General features: G+C 42.0%; 1 protein-coding gene across 1 annotated transcript in view; it reads right to left on the reverse strand.

Moving 5' to 3' along the window:
* Nucleotides 1-3810: 3810 nt before the first annotated feature.
* b3gat2 (beta-1,3-glucuronyltransferase 2 (glucuronosyltransferase S)) overlaps nt 3811-24183 on the reverse strand; it is a 38104-nt gene continuing 17731 nt past the window's right edge. The window contains exons 2-3 of the mRNA XM_036126553.1: nt 16634-16778; nt 3811-4013 (exon numbers count right to left, since the gene is read on the reverse strand). Of these exons, the coding sequence (XP_035982446.1) occupies nt 3826-4013; nt 16634-16778 (333 nt within the window). The 3' untranslated portion in view covers nt 3811-3825. The remainder of the gene's footprint in view (nt 4014-16633; nt 16779-24183) is intronic.

Consider the following 24183-nt stretch of genomic DNA (forward strand, 5'->3'; position numbering starts at 1 on the left):
GGCTTTCTAAAAAACAATAGTTTTACACCAGATGTAACACATTCCTCTAAGTCAACTCTGGGGCGTAGTTAAGATGTTTTCTGCCCACAGTGTGACAGACCTGTGTTTTATTGGGTCAGCAGTGGTTCTGACCTTCCTATGGAGACAATTTCTTTCTTCTTGTTGGAGGATGAAGACTGACTTTATCTGTGGCAGGTAGGACTGCAGTGCTTCAGATGTCGGGGTTTCTTCTGTAACCTGCTTAATGAGTCATTGATGCGTTCTTAAATATCCCGGAAAAGTTCACCGCTGTTACGTGTTTTCTCCATGTGTGGATAATGTTCACTGTAGTTAAAAACGTCATTTTAAACCTTTTCAGAGCCGTTCTTTAGCCTCTTTAGAGCTTTTCTCCTACTTCATCTTGTCAGACAGGTACTACTTAAGGATTTCTCGATTCCACAGACATCAGGACTGAGTGTGACAGGTGACACTGAACTAAAACATGTGGGTAACCGTTTAATTCATGATTCAAAGGGGGGCAATCACTTTATCACATAGGGTCTGGATGGTTTGGTTAGTTTTTCTCATCGTAAATCACATCCCTGTTTTAAAACTGGGTTTTCTATTTGCCCAGGCTTTCTCTGTTTGATGTCAATATTAATTGGATTATTTAAAAACATTGAAGGTACCCAAAAACAGAAGGAATATGTAAGGGGCAAAACACCTTTTAATGGCACTGTACATCATCACCAGCTATAGGATTAGAAAAAAAAGATGTAAATTTATCAGTCAAAACCTGCAGACCAGCTGACCCCACAATGGAAATGTAACCGCTGCATAATGGTAAGATCTTTTTTGTTTAGCAGGCACACAAATCCTCCAAAAGTCCAAACAAATTGAAGAATGGTCAGGTTTAGGTTCGTAGTCTGTCTAGCTAAACTGTTCTTCTCATTTCTGGTTCGAATGTGTTCAGGATCAGATATAGTTCCTTTGTCCTAAAAATATTAAGAGTATTTTGTTCTTTTGCTGTCACCGCTTTTCTTATTTTCCATGTATCCACAAATAATGTAGGGGGTTTATAAGCCTGGGGGTTGCGAGGGCGGGGAATGACCCCCTAGGGGTTGCACCCCCATGTTAAAGACCTCTGTTCTAGACTTAAAAGTTTGCCGAGAGCTTATCTGCTTAGCTGGGTTTCACCTGTAGATGAAGCCACTAAAGGAGCTACTACTGCTATGAGGTTTTCACATTTCTCCCATGAGAAGAGCCACTGATCCTAAAGGATCTGTTCTGTCTTCTCAAAGTTCTCCACGGTCACTACATGCATGCTCAGTACGAGGGATTGCTGCTCTTTTTGACCAATCTGTATAATCTGACCCAATCTGTATAATATGATTGAACTTGACTTTGTAAAGTGCCTTGAGATGACATGTTTCATGATTTGGCGCTATATAAATAAAATTGAATTGAATTGAATTGAATTTCATTAACATCGATGCAGACGACCGTTGTGGCTACGCGCTCTTTCAGGAGGAGTCAACGCTGAAAGCCAATGACTAGATTCAATCTGCTGGGTTTCCGTAGACAGAAAAAGGTTTTGACCAATCTGTCTGTATGATGGGATTGAATTGACGTTGTGCCTTGAGATGACGTGTTGTGAATCGGCCATTTATAAATAAACTGCACCGAACTGACAGGAAAATAGCAGCCGTGGGAGATTGTTTCTTTTAAATCCGTAACAGTGGCTGCCAGACGCCGAAGTCTGAATTAATGATTTTCACAATGCCTCCTAAACAGACAAAATACAGCCTGCTGGCTATTGATGCGTCTTACCTCTGAAAGAATACAACTATTTACTGTAATGATAGCCTTTTGGGTAGCTGGGAAACATATGTAATGTGTTAGAGGGTGAACAAAACCTCAAGTAAATCTGATAATTAACAAAAAGCAGCTGTAGAGCCAGCTTTGACTTGATGGTGAGGGGAAAAAAAACAAACAAACATACACGCCGACTCACGATGAGAGATGTTTGTCTGTAAATCCGAACAACCCAAACCCACATTTAGAGAGGTGTGATCAATCTCTGGGGCTAAGGTTGTGTAAAAATGTCCGCTACTAGTTTGGATGTTTATTCAAAGCAAGACTTTGAATAAACAAGCAAGTGTGCAGAAAAACCTGACGTTTTCTTGAAACCCCCCCAGCTTCGGCAGGAGTTTGGAGCAGCAGCAGCAGCAGGCAGCAATCACATATGGCTCATTTGCTGCTTGAAAGGAAAAACCATAATGGGATCCATTTCTCACAAACAGTCCTCTAAGTCTGCCCTGTGATGGCTGTCAAGAGGATGAGTGGCCTTATAAAGCCAAGTGCCAACAGGGCCTGTGGTGACTTCAGATGAACTGCATCGATCCGAGCTGTCCGAGCGCACAACAAGAATTGATGGAGCCACAGCGCCATTTCTGTCCATCGCAGCCGGCGCGGGTCTATGTTTAGACTCTTCCAGTAGCCCAGAGCGTGACTCATGCTGTCGATAGTGGGGAGAGATGCCCAGTGGTTGGTTACTGCTGCCATTATTGTGACTGCACCTTTATTAGTGCCAGCAGCGCACAGAAACACGCGACTGGGATTGTTAAGCCTGGAGCTCTGCCAGTGTGACGCGAGTGTTGTTTAGGCCTTCGCTTTCTCACATTGTTTTCAACGCTGCAAAAAAACGGAACTGGAAATAAGTAAAATGTTCTTAAAATAAGCGTATTTGTCGTTGATTTGAGCAGGTAAATAAGATGGTTTGCCAATGGAATGAGTTTTTTTTGCACTTAAAGGCATACTATGCAACATTTTTCAGTTAATTAATATGTTCCATACCGTTTTGGATGATTAAATGAGTCATTTCAGGTCGAACAAAGGTTTTCTCGGCCGCCCTGGTGGTCTGTGGGGGAAATACTGTACTTGCAATTGCAGGAGCCGCCTCGCCAAGATAGCGCTGCGGGAAGCTTGATGTTCATACCTTCACTGTGTTAGTCATTGTTTGTACTGCCGTTTTTTCCACTTTTCGTTGCGTTCGCCTGTCTGCTAAGCTCAAAACAACCGCGCCTTGCTTGATGGAGAAACCAGAACAGCTGAGCATCTTTATGACAGTGCACTTTTACTTTCACCCTCTGGGGGGAGCCTTGCTGGAAAATCAACCCCGGTTGCATAGTATACCTTTAAAATAGGAACAATTCATCTCCATCTTATTTCAAGTGCAGGATGTCTAATTATCTTATTTTAGGGGTCAAAAAACTCATTCCATTGGCGGATAATCTTATTTACCTGCCCAAATCAAGGATAAATACACTAACTTTAAGAACATTTTACTTATTTTTAGTTCCGTTTTTGCAGTGAAAGATGACTGTACTGAGGGACCAGATGTAGATGTAGCAAAGATCTTTATTAGGTTAAAAAGTTTGTAAGAAAAAAAACAAAAACATTGATTCCATCCTACCGTTATGTCGGCTTGGAGGAAGAAGTGAAACGATCCGTCCTAAAACACCGTTCCATTATTTAGCAGCGTGAGCACAACAGAAAATCCCGCAAATGGTTCCGCTCCTACTAACCCTGACACACAAAGTTCTGCAAACGCACGCGTTACGTTACAAGTATTCTGTAAATCCTACGTCATCTAGCTTAAAATGACCCACAAATTAGTAAAATGAATGAAACTATGCGCTCTCTATCCGCCTAATGTGATCCGGGAAGAGAGTTCGCCAAACTCGGTGAGGTCAAGGGTTTGAAACATTTTCCAACATTAGACAAAAAAAGGGCTTCTGACTCCATTGTGAAACGGCAGTCAGCATGAGGATCTCTGACCTGCATTCATAGATCAAATTTAAAGGTGCGTTTAAGGTTACTGACCCGTGTGCAGTTGTTGGCCTTGGGCTCCAGCTCGGACACCTTGGTGATCTGCTTCAGGAAGTCGGACTCCTGCATCCCTGGCTGGGAGCCCCGCCTCTTGAACAGCGCCCGCGGGTTGGCGAGGATCACCTGGAGGTTCACCGCGAAGCCTGAGACGGGGACAAGGAGGTCAGCCATCATGGATTAAAAGCGTGTCACAGGTCTGTTATAATCACAGCAGAAAACGATGTTCATTAATTTTCCCGCGGACTGTGATGGATCGGATGTGAAATTCATTTGCAGCGTGGCGCCTGCCGCCCTCCTGTGATAATTGTGGTTCAGATGAGAGCGAAGCAGGAGAAAGTCAAAGGGGGGGAGCTCAAACGGGGACTCTGCCAGTGTCGCAGCAGAAGTAGAAATGACTGGGGAGAAATTACCATCAGGAATATATTCGGAGGCAGAGAAATGAATTAGATTTTATTTATTTTTTTAGATCAGGCTCACAATTAAAGGCAACAAACCGAAGAGGAAAGCCCGAATCGGGTCGCCTCTGCTGCCTAACGTAACTTGGAAGTATCAGCGTGTGCTGACTTTCCCCCCTCGTCCTTCACACATCGGATGTGTCGGCCGACCTCAAGGCCTCAATTGTAATTTCACGTGTGTTAATTCTCTTTCAGGCTGTGCCCAGTTGAACCAGTGCAGAACAAAGACTCTTCTGTACACTGCAGAGATGACATGAAGAACCTGAAAACTGGGGGATTTTGTGTCTAAATGGACATCTTATTGTAATACAGGTACACATGTCACAGTTTCAAAGATGTTTCAGTTGCTATTTTAATCTATTTGTCTTGAGATAAACGTGTAGGTCTGTGAGTTTTGCTTCCTAGCACCATCCTAACATACTTTTCCTGTTCTGGTTAAGATGTCCTGTTCCTATATAGTCACCCGGTTCTCCAACTAACTCATTTAATTAGCAACATTTCCTTTGGGAGGCTGAGCGTTCCACCACACCGCTGATAAAATCTAATAATAATCAAGCTAACAAATCTGCATTCCACCTTCAAATCATACAACCTAATTAGTGATTTTAGCAGCTTATTCTACCAATGCTGCCCATTACAGCTGACTCTGTGTGCTAACATGAGGGATATAGGAGGTTTCAATTAGTATATGCACAAGGACTGCGTAACACAATGCAAATATATCATCATTGCAATATCCTTGCCTGCAATTTTCATATCCCAAAGGACTGTTTGCATCAATTATTGGTCAATATATATATATATATATATATATATATATATATATATATATATATATATATATATATATATATATATATATATATATATATATATATATCTTTATCCTGTAACTTTATCCTGCAAAGTTACTTTATTCTGAAATGCACTGAAATTCTCAAGCTGTATGCAAACGAAATTTCGTTCTGTACGCACTCTGTGCATCCACAATGACAATAAAGGTTGTCTAAGTCTATCTATCTATCTATCTATCTATCTATCTATCTATCTATCTATCTATCTATCTATCTATCTATCTATCTATCTATCTATCTATCTATCTATCTATCTATCTATCTATCTATCTATCTATCTATCTGTCTGTCTGTCTGTCTGTCTGTCTGTCTGTCTGTCTATATATGTATGTATATATACAGCATATATATATATATATATATATATATATATATATATATATATATGAACATGCATCTGCTGCCTTGAGACTCTGACCGAGGCAGCAGATGCTCACACTGGACACAAATGGCATTGCCCTAAATGTTATCAGTCACATAGTGTTAGAAGCACGAATGAGAAAGAGAGGAAAAAAGAAACTAGGCATACATTTCACCTGACATACCCAGAATATGGCCACTTTATGAAGCGGGTCTACGTCTGTTCAACTGCTGGTTAAAACAGACAGAACAGCCGATCACATGGCAGCAGCCCTTATACATATCGACGTAGTGACGATGACTTGGAGCTCAAGATCAGCACCGTAATGGTAAAAAAGGGGCGCTGAGTGGTTGTGAAAGTGACATAGTTGTTGGAGCAGCATAGGCTGGTCTGAATATTTCAGAAACTGCAGATTCACTGGGACTTTCACACATTACCATCCTCCCTCCTGATTCACAGAGAATCATCAATGAAACTAAGGAAAGCTCTAGTCAGCTGTAACTGTGTGGACAATAAACGCCTTGTTGATGTCAGAGGTCAGCGGACAATAGCAGTCTGTTTTAAGATGACGGGAACAGTTGCTCAAATAATCCGTAGCTTCAGCTATGGTCTGCAGGACCTCTGAATGGACAACATTCAATGTCGAAGCAGATCGGCTTCAATGACAGACCCCGACTGACACTCTTGTCAGCTAAGAACAGGGACCTAAGGTTACTTTCTGTAGAAGCTCACCAAACTTATTGGACAATATTGGAAAAAGTGCTGCCTGGTCTGACGACTCTCTGCTTCAGGTGCAACATTCAGATGACCGGGTCAGAATCTGGCTCCCATCCTGCCTCCTATGGACAGCCCAGGCTGCTGCTGGCACCGCCATGGCCCCTTAACATAGACGTAGATTAAGGGGGGATGGAGGTGTCTGGACCCCCCCAATCTGGACAGTCTTAACTATTCTTGTTCTCCGTGTCCTTTAAAGTCACCAGATCCTTTAATGTATTAAAGATGAACGTGAAGATGAAACATGTGCAGCGACTGTGTGATGCTCTGATCTCACTGTGGATCCAAACCTTGCTCCAAAAAATGAAGCAGTTCTGAAGACAAAGGGAGCTTTGCCAAACAACGTGTAAGAGTCTCAGACCCGAATGTTTAGGAGACGCACAAGGTAAAATGTCTCAGCTTCAAAACATTATTTAAAAACAGTTCAATCATCTTGGTGTCAATGTCTTTATTTAATTTTTTTTAACAATTGATAGTTTTAAATGTGTCACTATCCATTAAGCTTGGGTTGCACCGATTTCCACACCTCCCAACTGGATTTAGGGTTTTTCTGTATTAAACAGTAAGCCAGCTTGTATAAAAAAAAAACTATACAAAGTTTGATATCTAGATGACAGGGGAGTGGTAAAGACGAAGACAACAGAAGGTTTACTGATGGAATAAAAAATAAAAAGGATAAACAAAATGTTGGTTTGATAGAGGAGAAGGGTGAGATGGAGGGAGACAATCCACTGTGGTGAAAACACAAAAGACAAAGAGAAGAAAATAAATTAGCTTTTGGGGTGCGTGAGAACAATCAGCAGTGGTCTACAAGGAAGAAAGTGATTAAATCCATTTTTCAGGTGGAGGATGTGCACAATGCACCATAGGGCATGCTATTTTTTTTTTTTGTTTACTTGATGAATTAAAAAGGAAAGGGACTGAACTGACAGAGGGCTGATGTGGAAGCTCAGGCTTTTAATATACAGCTCTGATAAATGGTACATGGAGTGATTGTTTATAGAAGACGAGGCTGAAGCTGCAGGCTATAGATCTCGGCTTCTACAACAACCAGGTTCCGGTCATTGAATTGGCACCTTAAAGTTGTGGAGGGGTGTTTATACCGCTATGATGATCACTATAAAGTTAACTCAAGACATAGAAAAGGTCTTTATTTTGTTATATGCCGAGTCCTGGCACATTACTGCTGTGCTATCTGCGTGTTTCTCTGTTTTCAGCTCAGCAGAATTGCAGAAAAAAAAAACAGCAAATACCAAATAGTTCTGGTTAAACTTTAAGTCCATAAAAACTTGAAACCAAGCGGGTAAATAATTCATCCGGTCCTCCTCAACATCGCCGCATTTGCAAGCAGAGGCGCTATTTTCTTCCGAGGGATGTTGAAACCTTCTGGTTCTGAGCATTTGCAGGAGTCTCTCTGCTCAAAGTCCTGGGACCAGCCTTGCATACAGGATCAGCGCAATTAGTGAATATTTATTTATGCAGGTTATTAGTGGGCGGCTTGTTCATCAGTGAGGAAATTCACCCCTTCAGCTGCCTGGATGCTGCAAGACTGCTGGAAAAGGAAAACAACAACAACCCTACGAGTAAAGTTACTCCCTGCAAAGAGATAAAAGGCCATTAAATATTCAAACATAGTTATGGATTAACGAGTTCTACCTTTTCTGACTGATTAGACTTAGCTTGGGGTCATTTTATTGGCAAAACATCTCAACAAGTTAGAATTTATGAATCCGCAGACCTAAATCCCCCCTTTCTAGACTCCAGCTTCTGCGCACACAAACCCAAAACATGGAGACTTGTGTAAAACACCCACAGAGTTATCAGGTCATGCCGGTGTCAGGGTTATTACCGCTCTGGGTGTGATGCTGCAGGTTTGTTGCAGAGATTTATGACGCAGCGCAGGAGGAGCAAATAGATACCAGAGTAATTACGAGAGAAACACCTGCAAGCGGCTGCTGTGACACAAATCGCTGCTAATCGGAAAGATGTGAGCAAACAAGACACTGGAGCAAGTTCCTTATCATATTAGTCTGGACCAACACCATCTGACACGTGGGGCCAGGTGTCCTCCCTCTGTATGCATTAAATAAGTCTGCAGCTACGTGTTAGCCCCCTTGAGCCTTTTTCCGCACTTTGTCACACTTCAACCATGTACTTTAATGTATTTTACTGGGCATTTATGTGTTAGACCAACACAACAAAGTAATTAATTACATAATTAGAAAGCAGGATGGAAAATAGTACATGGCTTTGAATTATTTTCCCAAAAAGAAATCACTCTAATATCCCTAAGTTACCTCATATGTAACCAACTTTTGTCAGATATCATCAACTTAAATAGCAGAGCCCACTTTGTCTGTCATTTAAATTCATAAAAATAGATTTTCTGGAAGGAATTTTCTCCGAGGCCTAAAGCCTCTAGAGGAGCTGCAGGGATTCGCAGCTCAGGTGCAGAAATTGGGTGAAAACTAGTCGTTGGGTGCTCCAAAAAATATGGCCTTTATTAAAAAGAGAGAAGAAGCTGACCTAAGTAAGGGGTACAACGGTTTTGAAAAAGGTTCTCGGGTCAGACAGGAACAAAACAGAACATTTTGGGTCGCATGATGTGGCAGAAAACTAATACAACACGTCGCCTTGAAGCAGAGAGAGAAGCTCATCAGTGGTAAGACAGTGGGACAATGGCCGTAAACATACAACCAGAGCTGCAACAGAAGGGCTTAGAATGGCCTAGTCAAAGTTCAGACCTAAATCCAATTCCAAAACTGGGGCTAGGCTTTAAAACAGACATGTTAGCTAGCTCGCAGACAAGTCCGGGCAGATATTTCAGTCTCCAGCTGTGCAAAACTGATACAGACATACCATAAAAGATACACGCACCACACTTCACGGCTGTAAGCGCCCAAACTGTAAAAACATTTAAGGGTATGAGCACCGCTTAATTTTTATAAATTGCATAAATGTTTAAGATGAAAGAAAACACGAAGCGGTCGTCATCTTAATAATATTTCCAGGCACATCCTGACAGGCTTTGCTGTTTGATCTCCACTTGATTGTCGTGTAGCCTGAAGCTTAAGGCCTCAGTGAACCACGTGAGCTCGCCGTTATCCGCCAGATTTACATGCACAGCAGCAGCAGCAGCAGCAGCCAGTCTTCATTTCTGTCTCCTCCCTGCCTGCTTGCATTTATTACCACGGTGACAAGTTTCCAGTTCAGAAGCTGATATAAAAATACAAAGGAGCTAATCTGCGCAGCATAACATGACTGGTGAATATAAATGCGGCTCCGTCAGCAGGCACTGTACTGTCAAACCTCCAACTCCACCTGTGCAACCCATGAGACGGCTTCATGCAACGCCTCGGCGCCTCCATTTACACGCGTTTCAGGAAAATCTTCCAAACCCAATCCAATGAATGGATGGTAAATGCATTTTTTCCCCCTTTTTTCTGTATATTTCTTTGGAATAATAAGGTGAGCAACAAGAAATCCGTGGAAAAAAACTGTCATGTGCATCCATCATCATCTATAGGACTGACAAGCAACCACAGGGATGTGCAAATAAATAATAAATAAATAAATAAAAATCTCCATGGTAGCCGACAGCTAATACAAACAACCCAAATAAAATTGAGCAGGTGGAAAAATAAAATCAGAGTTCAGGAAAACTCACCACACAGCAGCTGTTTAAGGCTGGATAAAGGCCGTATGTGACTGACCAGATTCAGCCAACCAATATCTTCACACAAATTCACAGTTTATTGCCTAAACTAAAAAAAATAAATAAATAAAAAACATGGGGAAGAAATCAAGTGAGAAGCTGAAGGCTTTTTTGACAACTCCACATAGTGTTGAAGCTAAAGAGCACTGAGAGGACTGGGATGGAGACCTCCCCAGGGTCCTACCCGGGCTTTTTTAATCAAAACTGACCTGATTCAAGCAAGGACTGACCTTGCTGACGACAGATCATATCCCACCGAGCAACAACACTGTGTTCGCGTTCTGGACTCTATGTTGTGCTTCTGTCTGATACCCAGAGCCGTACAACCGTGGCCCCAGGATAGACGGAAAAAAAAAATTACAATTACAGCTAACAGAACTACCAGGGTGAGAATTTCTCCTGATGTGATGGTCCCCTGAAAAGCAGCAATAATCTCGACATCGTCGCCTTTCTTAGAAGTTCGGTGCTTTTCCTTTAAACGTCCACGGAAAACAGCAGCGGGGTCTGAGAAAAGATGCCAGCATCGCACTGGGAGCGACTGGAACAATCCAACAGCAATTAAGTGACAAAACCTCAAGCTAATGCACGCTGTGGAACGTGTGGGTGAAGGTAAAGGACTCTGATATATACACAAAAGGAAAGTTCACCCTCTTTTAATTCCTATTCCAAGTCTTTACATACGAGAACATGACAGAAATTATTTAAATTCCTTCTCAAGTGAACAAAACCTCCCATAGGATTCGACGCTGCCATTAATTATGGAGTAAAGATGCGATAAGTAAGTGCACCCCATCATTTAACAGTTTGCAGAACCGGCTATAGCACCAGAACTCCCAGTAGTTGCTTTCTGTATATTACTCCAGCTGTCTTCATCTGATTCCAGACCTTATTAATAACCTCTGCAATCACGTGCAGATTTATCTACGCTTGAGGTTAGATTTAAATGATTTTAGTGTCTGGTAAAGAAAAGCTATCTTTTTTTTGGCATGCTGGATTGTATAAAGCCCTACAATAGAAAAAGGGTGCGCTTTCTTATCACCATGGCTGCGCAGCAATAGGCCCTGCTTCCTGCAAGCACTTGTGCTGCCAGCTTCGTCTCGCTTTAACCTAATCTCACCCAAAAATCCAAAAGGCTGAAACTGTGTAAGTAAAAAAAAAAAGAAAGAAAAGAAATGTAAGCGTGCACACAAGGGCACGTGATTTGGTCCCAGGTCCGTTGTTTTTCTGTTACGTTCTGCACCCAGTCAATCGTCGTGCGATAACCCTCTGCACACTGCCGCTAACGCGCTCTCCCCTGCTGCTGCCGCCTCACCATCCCGGCATCAGGATATAAACACTGGGGTTACTCGGGGTTAAACACTTTCATGTCCCCATCCCTGAAAGCACTCCCAAGGCACAAGTACCACTTCAACAAAAGGTACAAGCCTCTGTGTGTTGCAGTGGCTGCTCCTCCTGCACGCAGCCCGTTGCTATTGTTTTCACCCCACCCTCGCACACGCGCGTCCATTTTCAGCAGTAAAGCGAGCTATTATTTAACTGCATGTATTCTGCATATTCATGTCTGGAACAATCAGTCTACACCTCTTGTCTCAATGCACGTGGTTTGCATCGGTGTCTCCTCCACCGTGCGCGCGCGCGGGCTTGTGCACAGCCGGCGAAACACACACAGACTGAGGTGAATAGTACTCCACACCATAATTGTGCAGGCTCCATTGTGTCTGGATAAATGAGACAGAGCAGTAGATGGGAGGCTTTGGCGGTCTGCTAACAATGGAGCGTTGTATAACACAATACTATTAAGACACGGACCGGCACTCGCTGTGCGCGCTGCAGACGCCCCATTGTAAATCCAATGAATAATAATTTAGCAGTGAATAAAGTTTGGGCTGTTTGCTTTGCGCTGTCATTGTCGACTTTGCACAATTTATAAGGACAAAAAAAACAACAACAACAAAAAAAAGAAAACAGGGAAACACAGTCGTCAATCTTTGCATAGCAAATTGACTGTGTAATTACACAAAGCAGTGTAAAATAAAAGGCCATAATTGCAGTGCGTGTGTGTGAGCGTGTGTGAGAGTGTTTGTATGTGAGATTAGGGATGATTTAAAAGAGGATGGAGGGATAAGATCTTGGGCTGTGGTGGAGGAGAGAAAAACAAGAGGCTTGCTCCTGATGTGGTGGTTTCATGTGAGCCAATCCCAAGGGCAAACGCGTGCATGTGTGCTAGCGTGCACTTTTGTTAGCATGCATGTGTGCTAGTGTGCACTTTTGCTACCATGCACTTTTGCTAGCGTGCATGTGTGCTAGCGTGCACTTTTGTTAGCATGCATGTGTGCTAGTGTGCACTTTTGCTACCATGCACTTTTGCTAGCGTGCATGTGTGCTAGCGTGCACTTTTGTTAGCATGCATGTGTGCTACTGTGCACTTTTGCTACCGTGCACTTTTGCTAGCGTGCATGTGTGCCAGCGTGCATGTGAGTTTGGAAACACAAGCCACACAAATGCCACTGGAGTCCATCTGCTGCACTGTCATGTCCCTCCATTTTCAACTCCAGCGTTCCAACAAAACCCGCCTCCTGGAAAAAAAAAAAGCTTAAACCCCAAGTAAGTGTGGCTGAGGAGAAATAATGAGAGGTAACGAACACAGTGTTATTATCACGCAGCGTGTTGCATTACCACCTCTCAGGTCAATGTGGGCGTGGACGCTGATCAGACTGTAAAAAAAGGAGGTTGAGTGGTGCATCTGGTCTGTGCTTTCCTGTGATCAGCAACAAATTAAAGTTTTGTAAAAAAACGACATCAGCACCAGCTCTAAGTTATTGTGCAAATTTGAGCAAATTAGACCTTGATTAAATCACTCCAATCTGACAGTCACAATTTCTATTAGCTTTTTTTTTGGTGCTAAAGGCAATCAACAGATTGATTGGAAAGCGAGGACAATAATAAGTGTAATTTAACACCACTTTGTGATCAGTCAAGACGATAAACAAAATATAATTATGTCTGTTTTCATTGCCCATAAATGTCTTTTATGGTTTTTTTGACATAATTGAATAAAAATAACACCCATAAAGCTGTCCAAAAACACTTTTAATGATGAACATCAGGCCAAAATGGGAAAGACGTGAAAAACTATAAACACTGTTGCTGCTTTTAAGAGGGAAATTAGCAGCCAGGTGCTGCTATGAAAGCGGGATCACCTCTGTAAAAGCATGAATGTTGACACTTTGCTTGTCGGCCTTCTGGTGTGAGTTCACAAATTGGCCGAAAATAACATTTAAAAAGCAACTGTTGCAACCCGACAATCTAGGAAGGGCTATAAAGCGATTTCCAAAACTAGATAGATCATTGCAGCCTTTGAGTTTTGAACCAGTGCTTGTGTGCACAAAGTGCCTCAGATGTACCAAGTTTAAACTTTTAACAACAACCCTGGCAGTCGTTACATCAACTTTTCAGCAGCCGTCTTGCTTCCTGCAACACATATCCCATGATGCACTTGGGTGAGGTCACCAAAGACTGATTTTAGCAATGAGCTGTGTTCAGGATCAACATGTTAAAGATATCACAGAATATTAAAATCATCCCTCTACACAGAGAGAAATAAATCTTCTGAAATTAAAAGCATTTTGAGAATTTGGCCGTCTCCAGAAGAGTGGACGTGGCAGCAGATTTACCATAACCTTAGACTGTGAAATGCTGAGAGAAATCACACACAAAAAAGAAAACCTAAGCTCATTCTCAGATTCTACAGGGTTTAGTCAACTTCTAAAATGTTAAAGATTATGGAAGTTTCATTTAAAAAGGCTGCTCTCATTAGGCCTCCTGATGAGTTCACTTTATTCAAAACTCATTCTTAGAAATTCAGGCTTTACTGGTGATGTGAAGAAGAATCACATATAATAGTATTTATAGTTTCAGCCAGGCGTTGCCTATTCTACCGACGTGTTTCTGTGAGCTCCGCTAAGAATAATGGAGCAATTAGAAAATTGTGAGACTTCAGATCGTGTAAGAGTAAAAATCTTGCATGTACACCCCCTTTCCTGAGCCAGAACCGTGAAGATGGATCATCAAGGATCTTTGTTGCCATTACGTAACCATAATGAAATTTTTGGTGAGACACCGGCTCAGAACTCACACATAGCACTCAGAAACAAATCAAAGACATAAAGTTCAAGTTGAATGCACCGACAACACTTCCTGAGAAGCTAAATGTGTGCAAGTAGTGCTTAGATTTAAATGTGTGAGTCAAAAAAGACAGAAAGCAGTCACTTTACAGGATGACGTAAAATACTGTGCAATGGCATGAATGTAGCAGACAAAAATTCCCAGGCAAGATTAAAAAGTGTGCAAAAAGTCATCAGGATGAACTGACGATGTTCAACTCAAAGAACTTTAGTAATTTGCATGGATGTTCAAACCAACACTCCCTGAGAAGCGGAAAATTTGCAAACACATATTAACATGTGAGAGACATGGAAGGACCAAAATCTGTCCTGAAATGTGTGCAAATTTGGTCACAAAATGCAAGAAATGTCTTACTGTCCTGCACGCCCACAAAGGTTCCTCCACCAAGTTTGATGTCATATGCATAAGTTCAACCTTGTTCTGAATAGGTTTTTGATCTACCAGTCCATCTGCGAATGTGATTGTAAACAGTTTAACCCCGTCGAGTGCGCCTGTCTGAACATTTACATTCTGTGAAAAATCCAGTAATTAGAGTTTACCATACACTCTCGGCGCTGAGCGGTCTCTCATTTGTTTAAAGTTATTCAAAAGCTGACATGTTTTCTTATCATTTTAGTGTTTGGTGAGATATTTCTAAATACTGCATTCATTTAAAACTAATGCAAGAGACATGTCACCAGGTGAAACTAAGAGTTGGTTTTTTTCCACTATCTGGTACCCTGAAGCTGTTCAGTCCGTCGCTAATCAGCACCGTTCTATTAAATGAAGCTCTTGAATCCTGCCTGATGATTTATCTGAGGAATAAACTATCAGGCAAAGACGCACAGCAGCTCCTCTGTGGAGGAGTAACAGTTGGAACGTTTAATTGGAAAGATCAGATCTCATTTTATGGCAAATTAATCCATGAAAAAAAAAAACAAGAAAACAAAACAGCCGCCCGATGAAAAGCAGCGTGATTCGTGTGGGCACACTCAGAAAGGAGAGAGCGCAACATGATGTCGGTGGCCAACATATCTGATTTATGCTGTTCAATCAATGAGATCTGAGAACTTCAAAGAAACTGAAGGACAATGATGTGTTGCACCATTTTTTGACCAATCAAGCAGACTTGCCTGTTTAAACACTTTAGTTGTCTTTATCGATGTCATCTCAGCAATGGACACGATGATGCTCTGAATATTTCCAAACTTTCTCCCCCATTTTACAACATAATCAGGCACCCAGGAACAGCGTGACCACCTCTATAAACGCAGAAGCTTTGGAAGTTTGCTGCCACGGAGCATACAACCAGCCGTGTTAGCACAATGCCAAGGCGGCAGGACAGCAGTAACGACCTCGAGGAGGCAACGTAGTGTTGAATAACAATCTGTGAAGAGTTATGAGGCGATTTTCAAACAGCATACAGGCCACATTTTTACAGAGAGATAACTTTTAGGAATTGAGCCAGTCCTTCCAGTAGTAGACGACCCCGGCATATTCACCTACAGCCAAGGTCCAAGAAATGTTGGCATGATAAGAGTCATTGGTGACTACAAAAACGTAAGGAAAAGTATGGCTGGGCAGAAAAAAGAAGAAGCTTCTTAAAGAGCCACAAAACATCTGGAACAATGTCCATCAGATAGAAGAAGTTAAGCTAGAGTGTAGATGTCATAATACAGAAAGCTGTATTTTGCACCTAACCTTACTCCAATTACCAAGAATGGTCGCGGAGAGTGAGAATTTAGGTTTTTTTTAATTAAACCTGATCGGTAAAAAAGTATTCTACAGTCAAACAGGAAAGACGTCTCTTGACAGCTGAAGCTAGGTCATCAGCGGGACATCGAGCCAACCTCAGCTTTATTGAAGAATCACTGAAAAAGAAAAGAGGCAAGGCATTGCAATGGCTGAAATGTTGCCATGGGACCTGAAAGCGAGCTGTGCAGAAGTGAATGGTAAATGGCCTGTACTTGTAAAAGCCCTTTATGAAGTCCTGAGGACACCAACGCGCTTTACTCTACATTCAGTCATTCATGATGCCGTAAGCAACACTGTGGCCATAGCTGCCCTTGGGTAGACTGACAGAGGCAAAGCTGCCAGACAATCAGCGCCACCAGAACTTCTGACCACCGACAGCAGGCAAAATGGGGTAAGTGTCTTGCTCAAAGACACAATGACTGCTGCCCCAAATGAAAATGTTAGGAAACCTGAATGACCAGAAGCAGCGTTGTTTGACAGACAAAATTCCCCCAGAACCATTAAGGAGACTCAGAAGAGTCAGACAGAAGACGACTACTGAGGGTGATGCTGCTTTGAACGCGTTGTTTGGAGGTAAAATACTTTGTTTAGAACGACACCTCTCTTTTGTTCGTCTCTCTCGATGTATCTTAAGGCAGCAAAAGCCACCAAAACAGATAGATTAGCTCGGCAGTGCGCTTCTTACCTGCCATGTCAGTAGCAAAGGGTCTGTCTGGTCTCCAGCCTGTGTACCAGCCGACAACTTTCCCCCCGGACACCAGGGGGCGCTCATATGATCGGCCACCCACAAAGCCCACAGGCCAAATAGACACACCGCGAGTGCTGCGCATCTGTAAGAGGAAAAAAAAAAAGGGATGCAATCAGTCCTGATAATTGGCTTTTCGGCGTACAGCCCTGAAATGTAAAAAAAAAAAGGAGATAATTTATGGTTGTAAGTAAATAAATAAATAAATAAAATGTCCATCGACATGGCTCCCTGTGGGAATGGCTTGCTTTTTACTGAGGACCTCAGCGTCTGCTGATCATTTAATTGTAAATGTGATGTTCTGCAGGGGAAAAAACTCAGCTTTATGACAAAGCCTCTGCACACCATCCAACCCAAGGCGACGACACAGGCCTTAAAAACGGCGAGAGCGGCGAGAGCGAGTCTTGAAATGAATTGTTTGTGCATCAGTTTGCATGAATGATCTTTAATTCAATTTGAAATGTGCCGGAGAACAGCATGAAGAGACTCTCCTGCAGCAGGACTGTGAGGACCAAATGAATCGTACGCCGCGGATCTGCTTTCCATTTGCACAGTGAGTGAATTTGCACACAGCCACAGGCAGCGTGACGTGAAATGAGACGGGGGGAGAGAGAGAGAGAGAGAGAGAGAGAGAGAGAGAGAGAGAGAGAGAGAGAGAGAGAGAGAGAGAGAGAGAGAGAGAGAGAGAGAGAGAGAGAGAGAGAGATACAAATTTGGCGGGTGGGTGGTGGGCTGTGGCTGGACTGTGTGGGAACAGCGAGCAGTGTATGCGTGTTATTCCATTTTCCAGTCCGAGCCGCCTTGAGGTTCAGTCGTTTTGGATGCTGCATCTCATCTCTCAATCAAACAGCCTGCAGCCTGTTGCTCGTGACAAAGAGAGACATAGCAAAAGTAGATCAGGCCGCAGCACTGCATCGCCAAGTAGAAATGAAGCACTATATGTGGGGTTTACGGCACTGAGCGACCACCCAGGCGAACGTACTGTATGGCACGTAAAATACTCCGAGAAAGATGGAGATATTTATCGGAAAAGAATGGAGTAAAAGAAAATTGAAGAACACACAAACAGCCCAGGTTTGACCTCTCATCTACAACAATTGCTTTTCTGCAGGTCTCTGAAGACGTCCTCGCTGGTGCTCAAACCAAATATCCTCCAAATCGCCTACCGAGCTGTGTCTCGGTGTATGTGGAGTGGTGTCCTAGTGGTTAGAGCAGCGCGCTTGCACTCAGAGAAGGATGCAAGTACCAGGTTCGATCCCCAGCGCCTGCACTCTGGGTCCCTGAGCAAGACCCTTACCCCCAGATTGCTCCCCAGGCGCCACACATGGCAGCCCACTGCTCCCTAAGGGTGATGGGTTAAAAGCAGAGAACAAATTTCGTTGTGATGTATGGTTCAGTGTATGTTTCAATGACAATAAAGATGATATTACTATTATTATTACCTTTTTGATCCAGCTTCCATGATACCCCAAATCTGTCTCTGATTGGTCGATCAGGCCCTTCTGACAGCTCCCTCCTGAAAGTTTCAAGCTCTCGAGCTGAGCTAAATCTGGGTTCAGTAAGAGAACGCAAGAGAACTCGTCACCCTGCTGGGTCGGAAAGAACTGATAACCCCAATGAGATTTGGTTGTGATGAGGATTTGGTTTGTATCAAACTTTCTTATGTTCTTCAAGTAACATTCTTTAAGCCCTTCCCTTCCTATCCAACTTGGGTCCAAATACAATGTTGGGAACCACAAAGATCTTAGCCAGGACCAACCACCTGCCTCTCAGAGAGACCTTATCTGCTCTGAGCTTTTCCCCGTCAGCCAAGCTAAGAGAAGGGAGTTTGGGGACTGCAGGAGCAGAGGTCCAGTCAGTTCTGGGAGCGAGACAACAGCCTGATTTCAGATTTCAGACACAGTCAGGTGCTTAGATCTTTGTCTTGTGGCAGCTTTAGTGTTGAAAGCTAACAGGTCCGGGTGGTTTTGAGCATTTGAATCAATCCTCAGTTTTTCCCTTCCCCTCTCAAAGTGAAGAGAACATTTGACTCATAAAAGCTCTTTTGATTCATTAAAGACTGATGAACTTTAGATTTTATTCAGTTTAGAGATTTGCAACATTTAAAACCTCTTCCTTTCAGTCATAGTTTGAAGAATGTAAAAAAAAAAAAAAAACATTACCATAATTTCTTTTGTGAGTAATTAAATCATTAAATAAATCTCAATGTGACTAATAATGAACCTAGCTATAGATTTCATCAATTAAAATCTCCTTTGGATTAGTTTTAATAATCTAACTGCCTTAATGTGTCTTAATAACCTTTTTTTTTTGACCACAGAACAGATTTATGACGGCCTGTAAGTTGCATGTCTCCATTCAGGTCAATGGAAGGTTAAACCATTACTGTCAAATTGGTCTCCATCCACAATTGACAGGCTAATGAAATGAAGAAACGTGCCTCCAGCAAAGCACCCACTGAGCCCACAGCTCACTATCAGAAGCAAAGCGTGGAGACAGGGGTGCCAGATAAACCGTCAAGACTAAGCTTCCTAACGTGTACCACGTAAAACATCAAAGGGAAATTTAATATTTTCTCACCAATTTATCAGTCATGTGTTTACAAATCCAACAAGCTTAGTAATAATGTTTTTTTTTTCTAGGCTTCACATTCATCTGGTGGATATATGGATTTAACATAAGGAAGTGTGAATTATTATATTGCAAGCTTTACTTGGAATTAGGGCTAGGCGATAAATTGATTTAATCGATTAATTCGAATTTACAATTCTTTAAGATTTAATTTTTGGAAAATCTGGATTTTATTTTGCCAATACACTCATTGGGTTTCCATGAAGAGAACAGCATGTGATGCTGAATATATGTTTAGGCAAATGTATTGTCAAAATATTAAGTGGAAACTTTTTTTTTACCATAATACGAGGTACTTCATTTACTTATTTACTTTCATTTACTTTTTTTTAAACTTAGTTTGAAGTTCATCAGTGCAGTGAAGCCTGTTCTTAGCTCAATGTGTAATACCACTAGCAGCAAAGGTTTTGTTATGTTTTCATTGTTTATAATGGCACGGCTGCCATCTTGTTTTTACAAGCATGTTTTTACAGCTTGTTTTTAGTTGCACTTTGAATTCAGGTCAACTCCCTGACGAAATGCTTGACATAAAAGCAAGGTTTTAAAATAATTTCTTTAATTTCTTTTTATGAAACAAAAAGGAGGAAAAAATCGATTAATCGGATTTGGTATGATAAAATCGGAGATTTATTTTTTAATCCATATCGCCCAGCCCTACTTGGAATATTAAAGGAAATCAGAAGATTTTGTTTTAGATAACCAAAACCAAAATGTTTTTACACCAACAGGTCAGACATCAATAAACTCTCATCATGGGGATGAATATTATATTCATTTTGGGCTTTTAATCAGATATTTGAAGCAATCATCTACCAGAGTGGAAGCAATATACAACTGCATTCCTTTTAAAGAAGAAGACCTGGACCTTGTTTTTAAACATTATTAAAGTTATAGTTTGCATTTCATTCCTCCTTTGAACAATAATTATGCAAATACAGTATTACCATACCTATACATTTAGGTATAGAAATGTATGCCCATGGTGTATATGAACAAACCTCTGGTTGAAACTCCATAGATTTCCAATAACAACACCCTTACTTTATATTAATTGTTAATTTGTGTGATATTTACCCTTTTCTCCTTCTAAATGCAATGAAAAGCTCAGCTGACCTGAGGGAAAGTTTCTGCAGGTACAGAAGCTCCCGGGAGCTGGAAAGAGGCCCAATCACTGCTGTGATGGAGCCCTGATAAAGGCCAGGAAATTGCCAGTTATTTATACCACACTGTCAGAGATGATAACTGTAACACATTCATCTCCCAAGAGACAACATGACGCGTGCTGACTTTATCTTTACATTTAACACAGTGAAAGGAAGTGGATAAATGGAACATTTCGTTAGTGCCTGGCCTCACTTCCATCTCGTTTTCTTCGCCTCCTTTTTTCCTCCTCCAACATCTCCTCCCCTCTTCCAGCCTCCTCTGCTCCGCATCCCGACCGCTCACTGCTGTTTGGGCCCCTGGGCATCACTGACAGCTTTGAAGCCTTTTCCCTGTTAATACCCAAAGCCCCTTGTGGCGCTAGAATCCTTCCCCTTGTTCCTCTTTTTTGCTGTTGTCTGCCTTACTCTCTCGCTTTTAGGCCATTTTTCAAAGATGAAATCAAAGTTTAAGAGGGGAGTTGACGGCAGAAAGAAGGGAAGGAAGACTTTGTGCCAAGCTCATTCCTTGAGTACGATCGTTATTTTGGCTTAGCGGTTAAGTCCTAGTTTGACTGCTAATGATCCCCTAGTTTGAATGGCTTTCCTTTCAGCCCAGCACAGTTTGACACAATATTAGAAAGTGCAGGAATGGCGCCGGAGGGTATGCAAAAAAACCTCTGACTGGATTTACACGCAGAGCAAGTTCTCACTTTGGGAGAAAAAAACAAAACCACAGCAGATGATTTGGGCTTTGGCTCAACTTAGCCTGCCTTTAAAATTGACACATTAATACATTTGCTAGGAACACACTAATATGTAAATTTTCAGTCTGTAAAAAGGTCCCTTTTAAATTGTAATTATATTTTTTATGCACTTTATGTTTTTAATTCAATTTTGGATTAATCTTTGTTTCTGAAAGAATGATGAGGTGGAATGTGGAAGGTTTTGTTCAACCTTTATTAAATTAAAGTTGGATTTGAATAACTTTTGAATTACATATCAGAACAGAAGAGAACTGGTAGAGGTTGTACTGTCTTCTTGTCATGGCGATAGATGCTGGTAGGTATTACAAGAATTTTATTTGCAATAGTATCCATAGCCTCTACATGTTCATAGCTATTGGCAGATAACTAGCAGAAACTTTAACATATCTTACTAGGATTTTTATGTGACTAAAAAAAAGTAAAATAAGTTTTTTTCAATGAAAGGAACTTTGTGGAAGGTGTGCATCCTGTCACATTTGGCATAAAACTAACATAACATTTCAAGATAAGCAGTAAACTAAACTTGGTGGTAGAAGCCTGATGGTCTGAGGCTGCTCTGCATCACTAGTTTTGCGACAATTTGGTGCATGAACCAGTAAATTATTGAAAGAGAAATATCCAGCCATCAGTTTGTAAACTTAAGGTGTTGCAGTGGCCTAGTCAAAGTCTGGACTTCAATCAGATTGATATGCTCTGCTGTGACGTTAAACAGGCTGGTCAACCCTCCAGTTTCGCTGAATTAAAACAGTTGTTCCTGCCAATTATTAGGTTTAAGGGGGGTAATTACTTTCACACTTTGGACCAGATGGGATTAAACTGTTTTTAATTCAAGAAGCATTCATTTGAATCTTTGTTTGATGTGGAAATATGTTCAATGACCTGAAACATTTATCTGTGACAGCAACAGTAGAAAGAAGTCTGTCTGGAAGTGAAAATACTTTTTTCACAGATTCAGATTATTTCAGCTTTGTTCAGTTTTTTGAACATCATCCTCCTTCATCCCTAGCAGCATTTAAATGAATTTCTTCTCATTCCTGATTTGTTTTTTTCCTTAAAGGGGGTTAGTTTGCTCTTGTGTGCCCACAGAGACCGAACTTCCACTCTGGGTCTAGTTCTTATAGCCACTAATCATGAGCTTCCTCAGATAAAACTCAATCCTCTGGTCCATTTTTACCCTCTTCCTCTCTTTTCATTTAGACAGCAAATCGGGATTTCTGCAGCGTATGACTTGCAAGGGAAACCGTAGGTGTGTTAGATAGCCAATACATCTGTCTTACATAAATGCCTGCAGGCTTCACCTGGTTGCATTAAATGAGATAAATAAAAACAGTGGGTGGGAGGTGTCAGAATGCATCAGTGAGACCTTTTACCGCTAGCTGCGTTCTAGCTCTCCTTCATTCATTATTGCTGGAAGACACTCAGGCTTCACGGGAATGTATTTGACGCTAGACAACCGTCAGCTGCTGCATTGTTTGATTCAAAAACATCACCCAGGCTTCGCACAGGATCAAGCTGGTTTCGCCGGTAGTTGTGAGCTGATATGCCAGAGAGCGTGCACGTCCTGGTGTGGGAAGCAGTGAACCGGTGCATCTCGGCTTAGTTACCAACAACAATTCAATGTCGAAATGTTCGCTGGGAGCCAGGCAGAGCCGCGGGGTGACCGCGTTGCGACAGATGGAACATTATCCTGCTCGTGGCGGCTGCATTAACTCACGCTGATTTCCATCCCGCCGTCTGCAGATCACTGATGGCAGCGGAAATGTTTGCAGCACAAACTCATTACAGCAAACTTTATCTACACAGAGAACGTGCATCCCACCATGATGCAGCCTTATGATGAGAGGAGATGTAAAAAAAATAATAAAAAAAGGGGGGGGGGAGGTGGAGACTTATGCAAGATCAGTTCAGGCCTAGTGTTGGGGCTACTTTGAAAATGAATTGGCCCTTACTGCAAGAGTACAGTCAATGCCAGAAGTACCGACCCAACCTGAAGTCGGTCTCAACAGGAAGTTCATGAAGTCATATTAAATCCACTGACCTTAGGTCTGGGTTTCAGGGTAAGCCCTCAGGGAAGAGGATAAAACTGTGTTTAGGTAAAACCACTGACCTTAGGTTTAGGTTTCTCTTGGTCTCCGCATATTATACAAGGAAGAAGAAGAAACGTCCAAAACCTCCGGGGTGAACTTCCGACATTGATTGCAAAAATGGCGGCGTCTTGCAACTGCAGTAGGGTGCCTCTCCCTTACTGCAGAATAATGAGAGGGGTGCAGAGTGAATGTTAAAGCTACAGTTGGCAATCCTTTTCAGAAACACTTCCTGTTATATTGGGTGGAATGGTCCTTCCATCCTGACAGTCGCAAATGCATTATGTATTCAGAAAAAGGAGTCTAAAAAATTTGATCCTGCTCTCAACCCCTCTGTCCGTTGAGTTCTGGGGGAATCACCTTATCTCCTGGTTGTCCCACATGACAATCATTCAGCTTCCTGGCTGCATATGCGCACTGCTAGTGCTTATGTATCCGGTTAGCTTAGCAGTTAGCTTCTGTGTTAGCCGTTCATTGTAGCTCCGCTGCTCTCACATGGCTGAGAGTCACAAGAAGCAAACCGCGTACAAGTTTATGAGAAGAAGAGGAAGTCTCAGTAGACGGAAATAAGACCAGAGTGGATTTGGGAGATTTTATAACGCGAACCCCCTGAAGAGCGGAAGAGCAGGAAAGATGGTCTTGCACATGCACAGATATTCAAAAAGGGACTTGGGGAAACTTCCAGTAAAATCGCAGACTCTACATTTATGGCAAATATTTTATGTAACAGCGGTGCTGTGCATCCACAGGGAGAAACCTACCATTAGATTATTGTACATGTTCTCACATCTCCTCATTGTATTTTTGTCATACAAAGATTGAATTAAAACCGACCCCCGATTGCACAATTGAAACATCATAACAGAAAC

Source organism: Fundulus heteroclitus, chromosome 22, assembly GCF_011125445.2.
Source record: "Fundulus heteroclitus isolate FHET01 chromosome 22, MU-UCD_Fhet_4.1, whole genome shotgun sequence".
Classification (NCBI taxonomy): Eukaryota; Metazoa; Chordata; class Actinopteri; order Cyprinodontiformes; family Fundulidae; genus Fundulus; species Fundulus heteroclitus.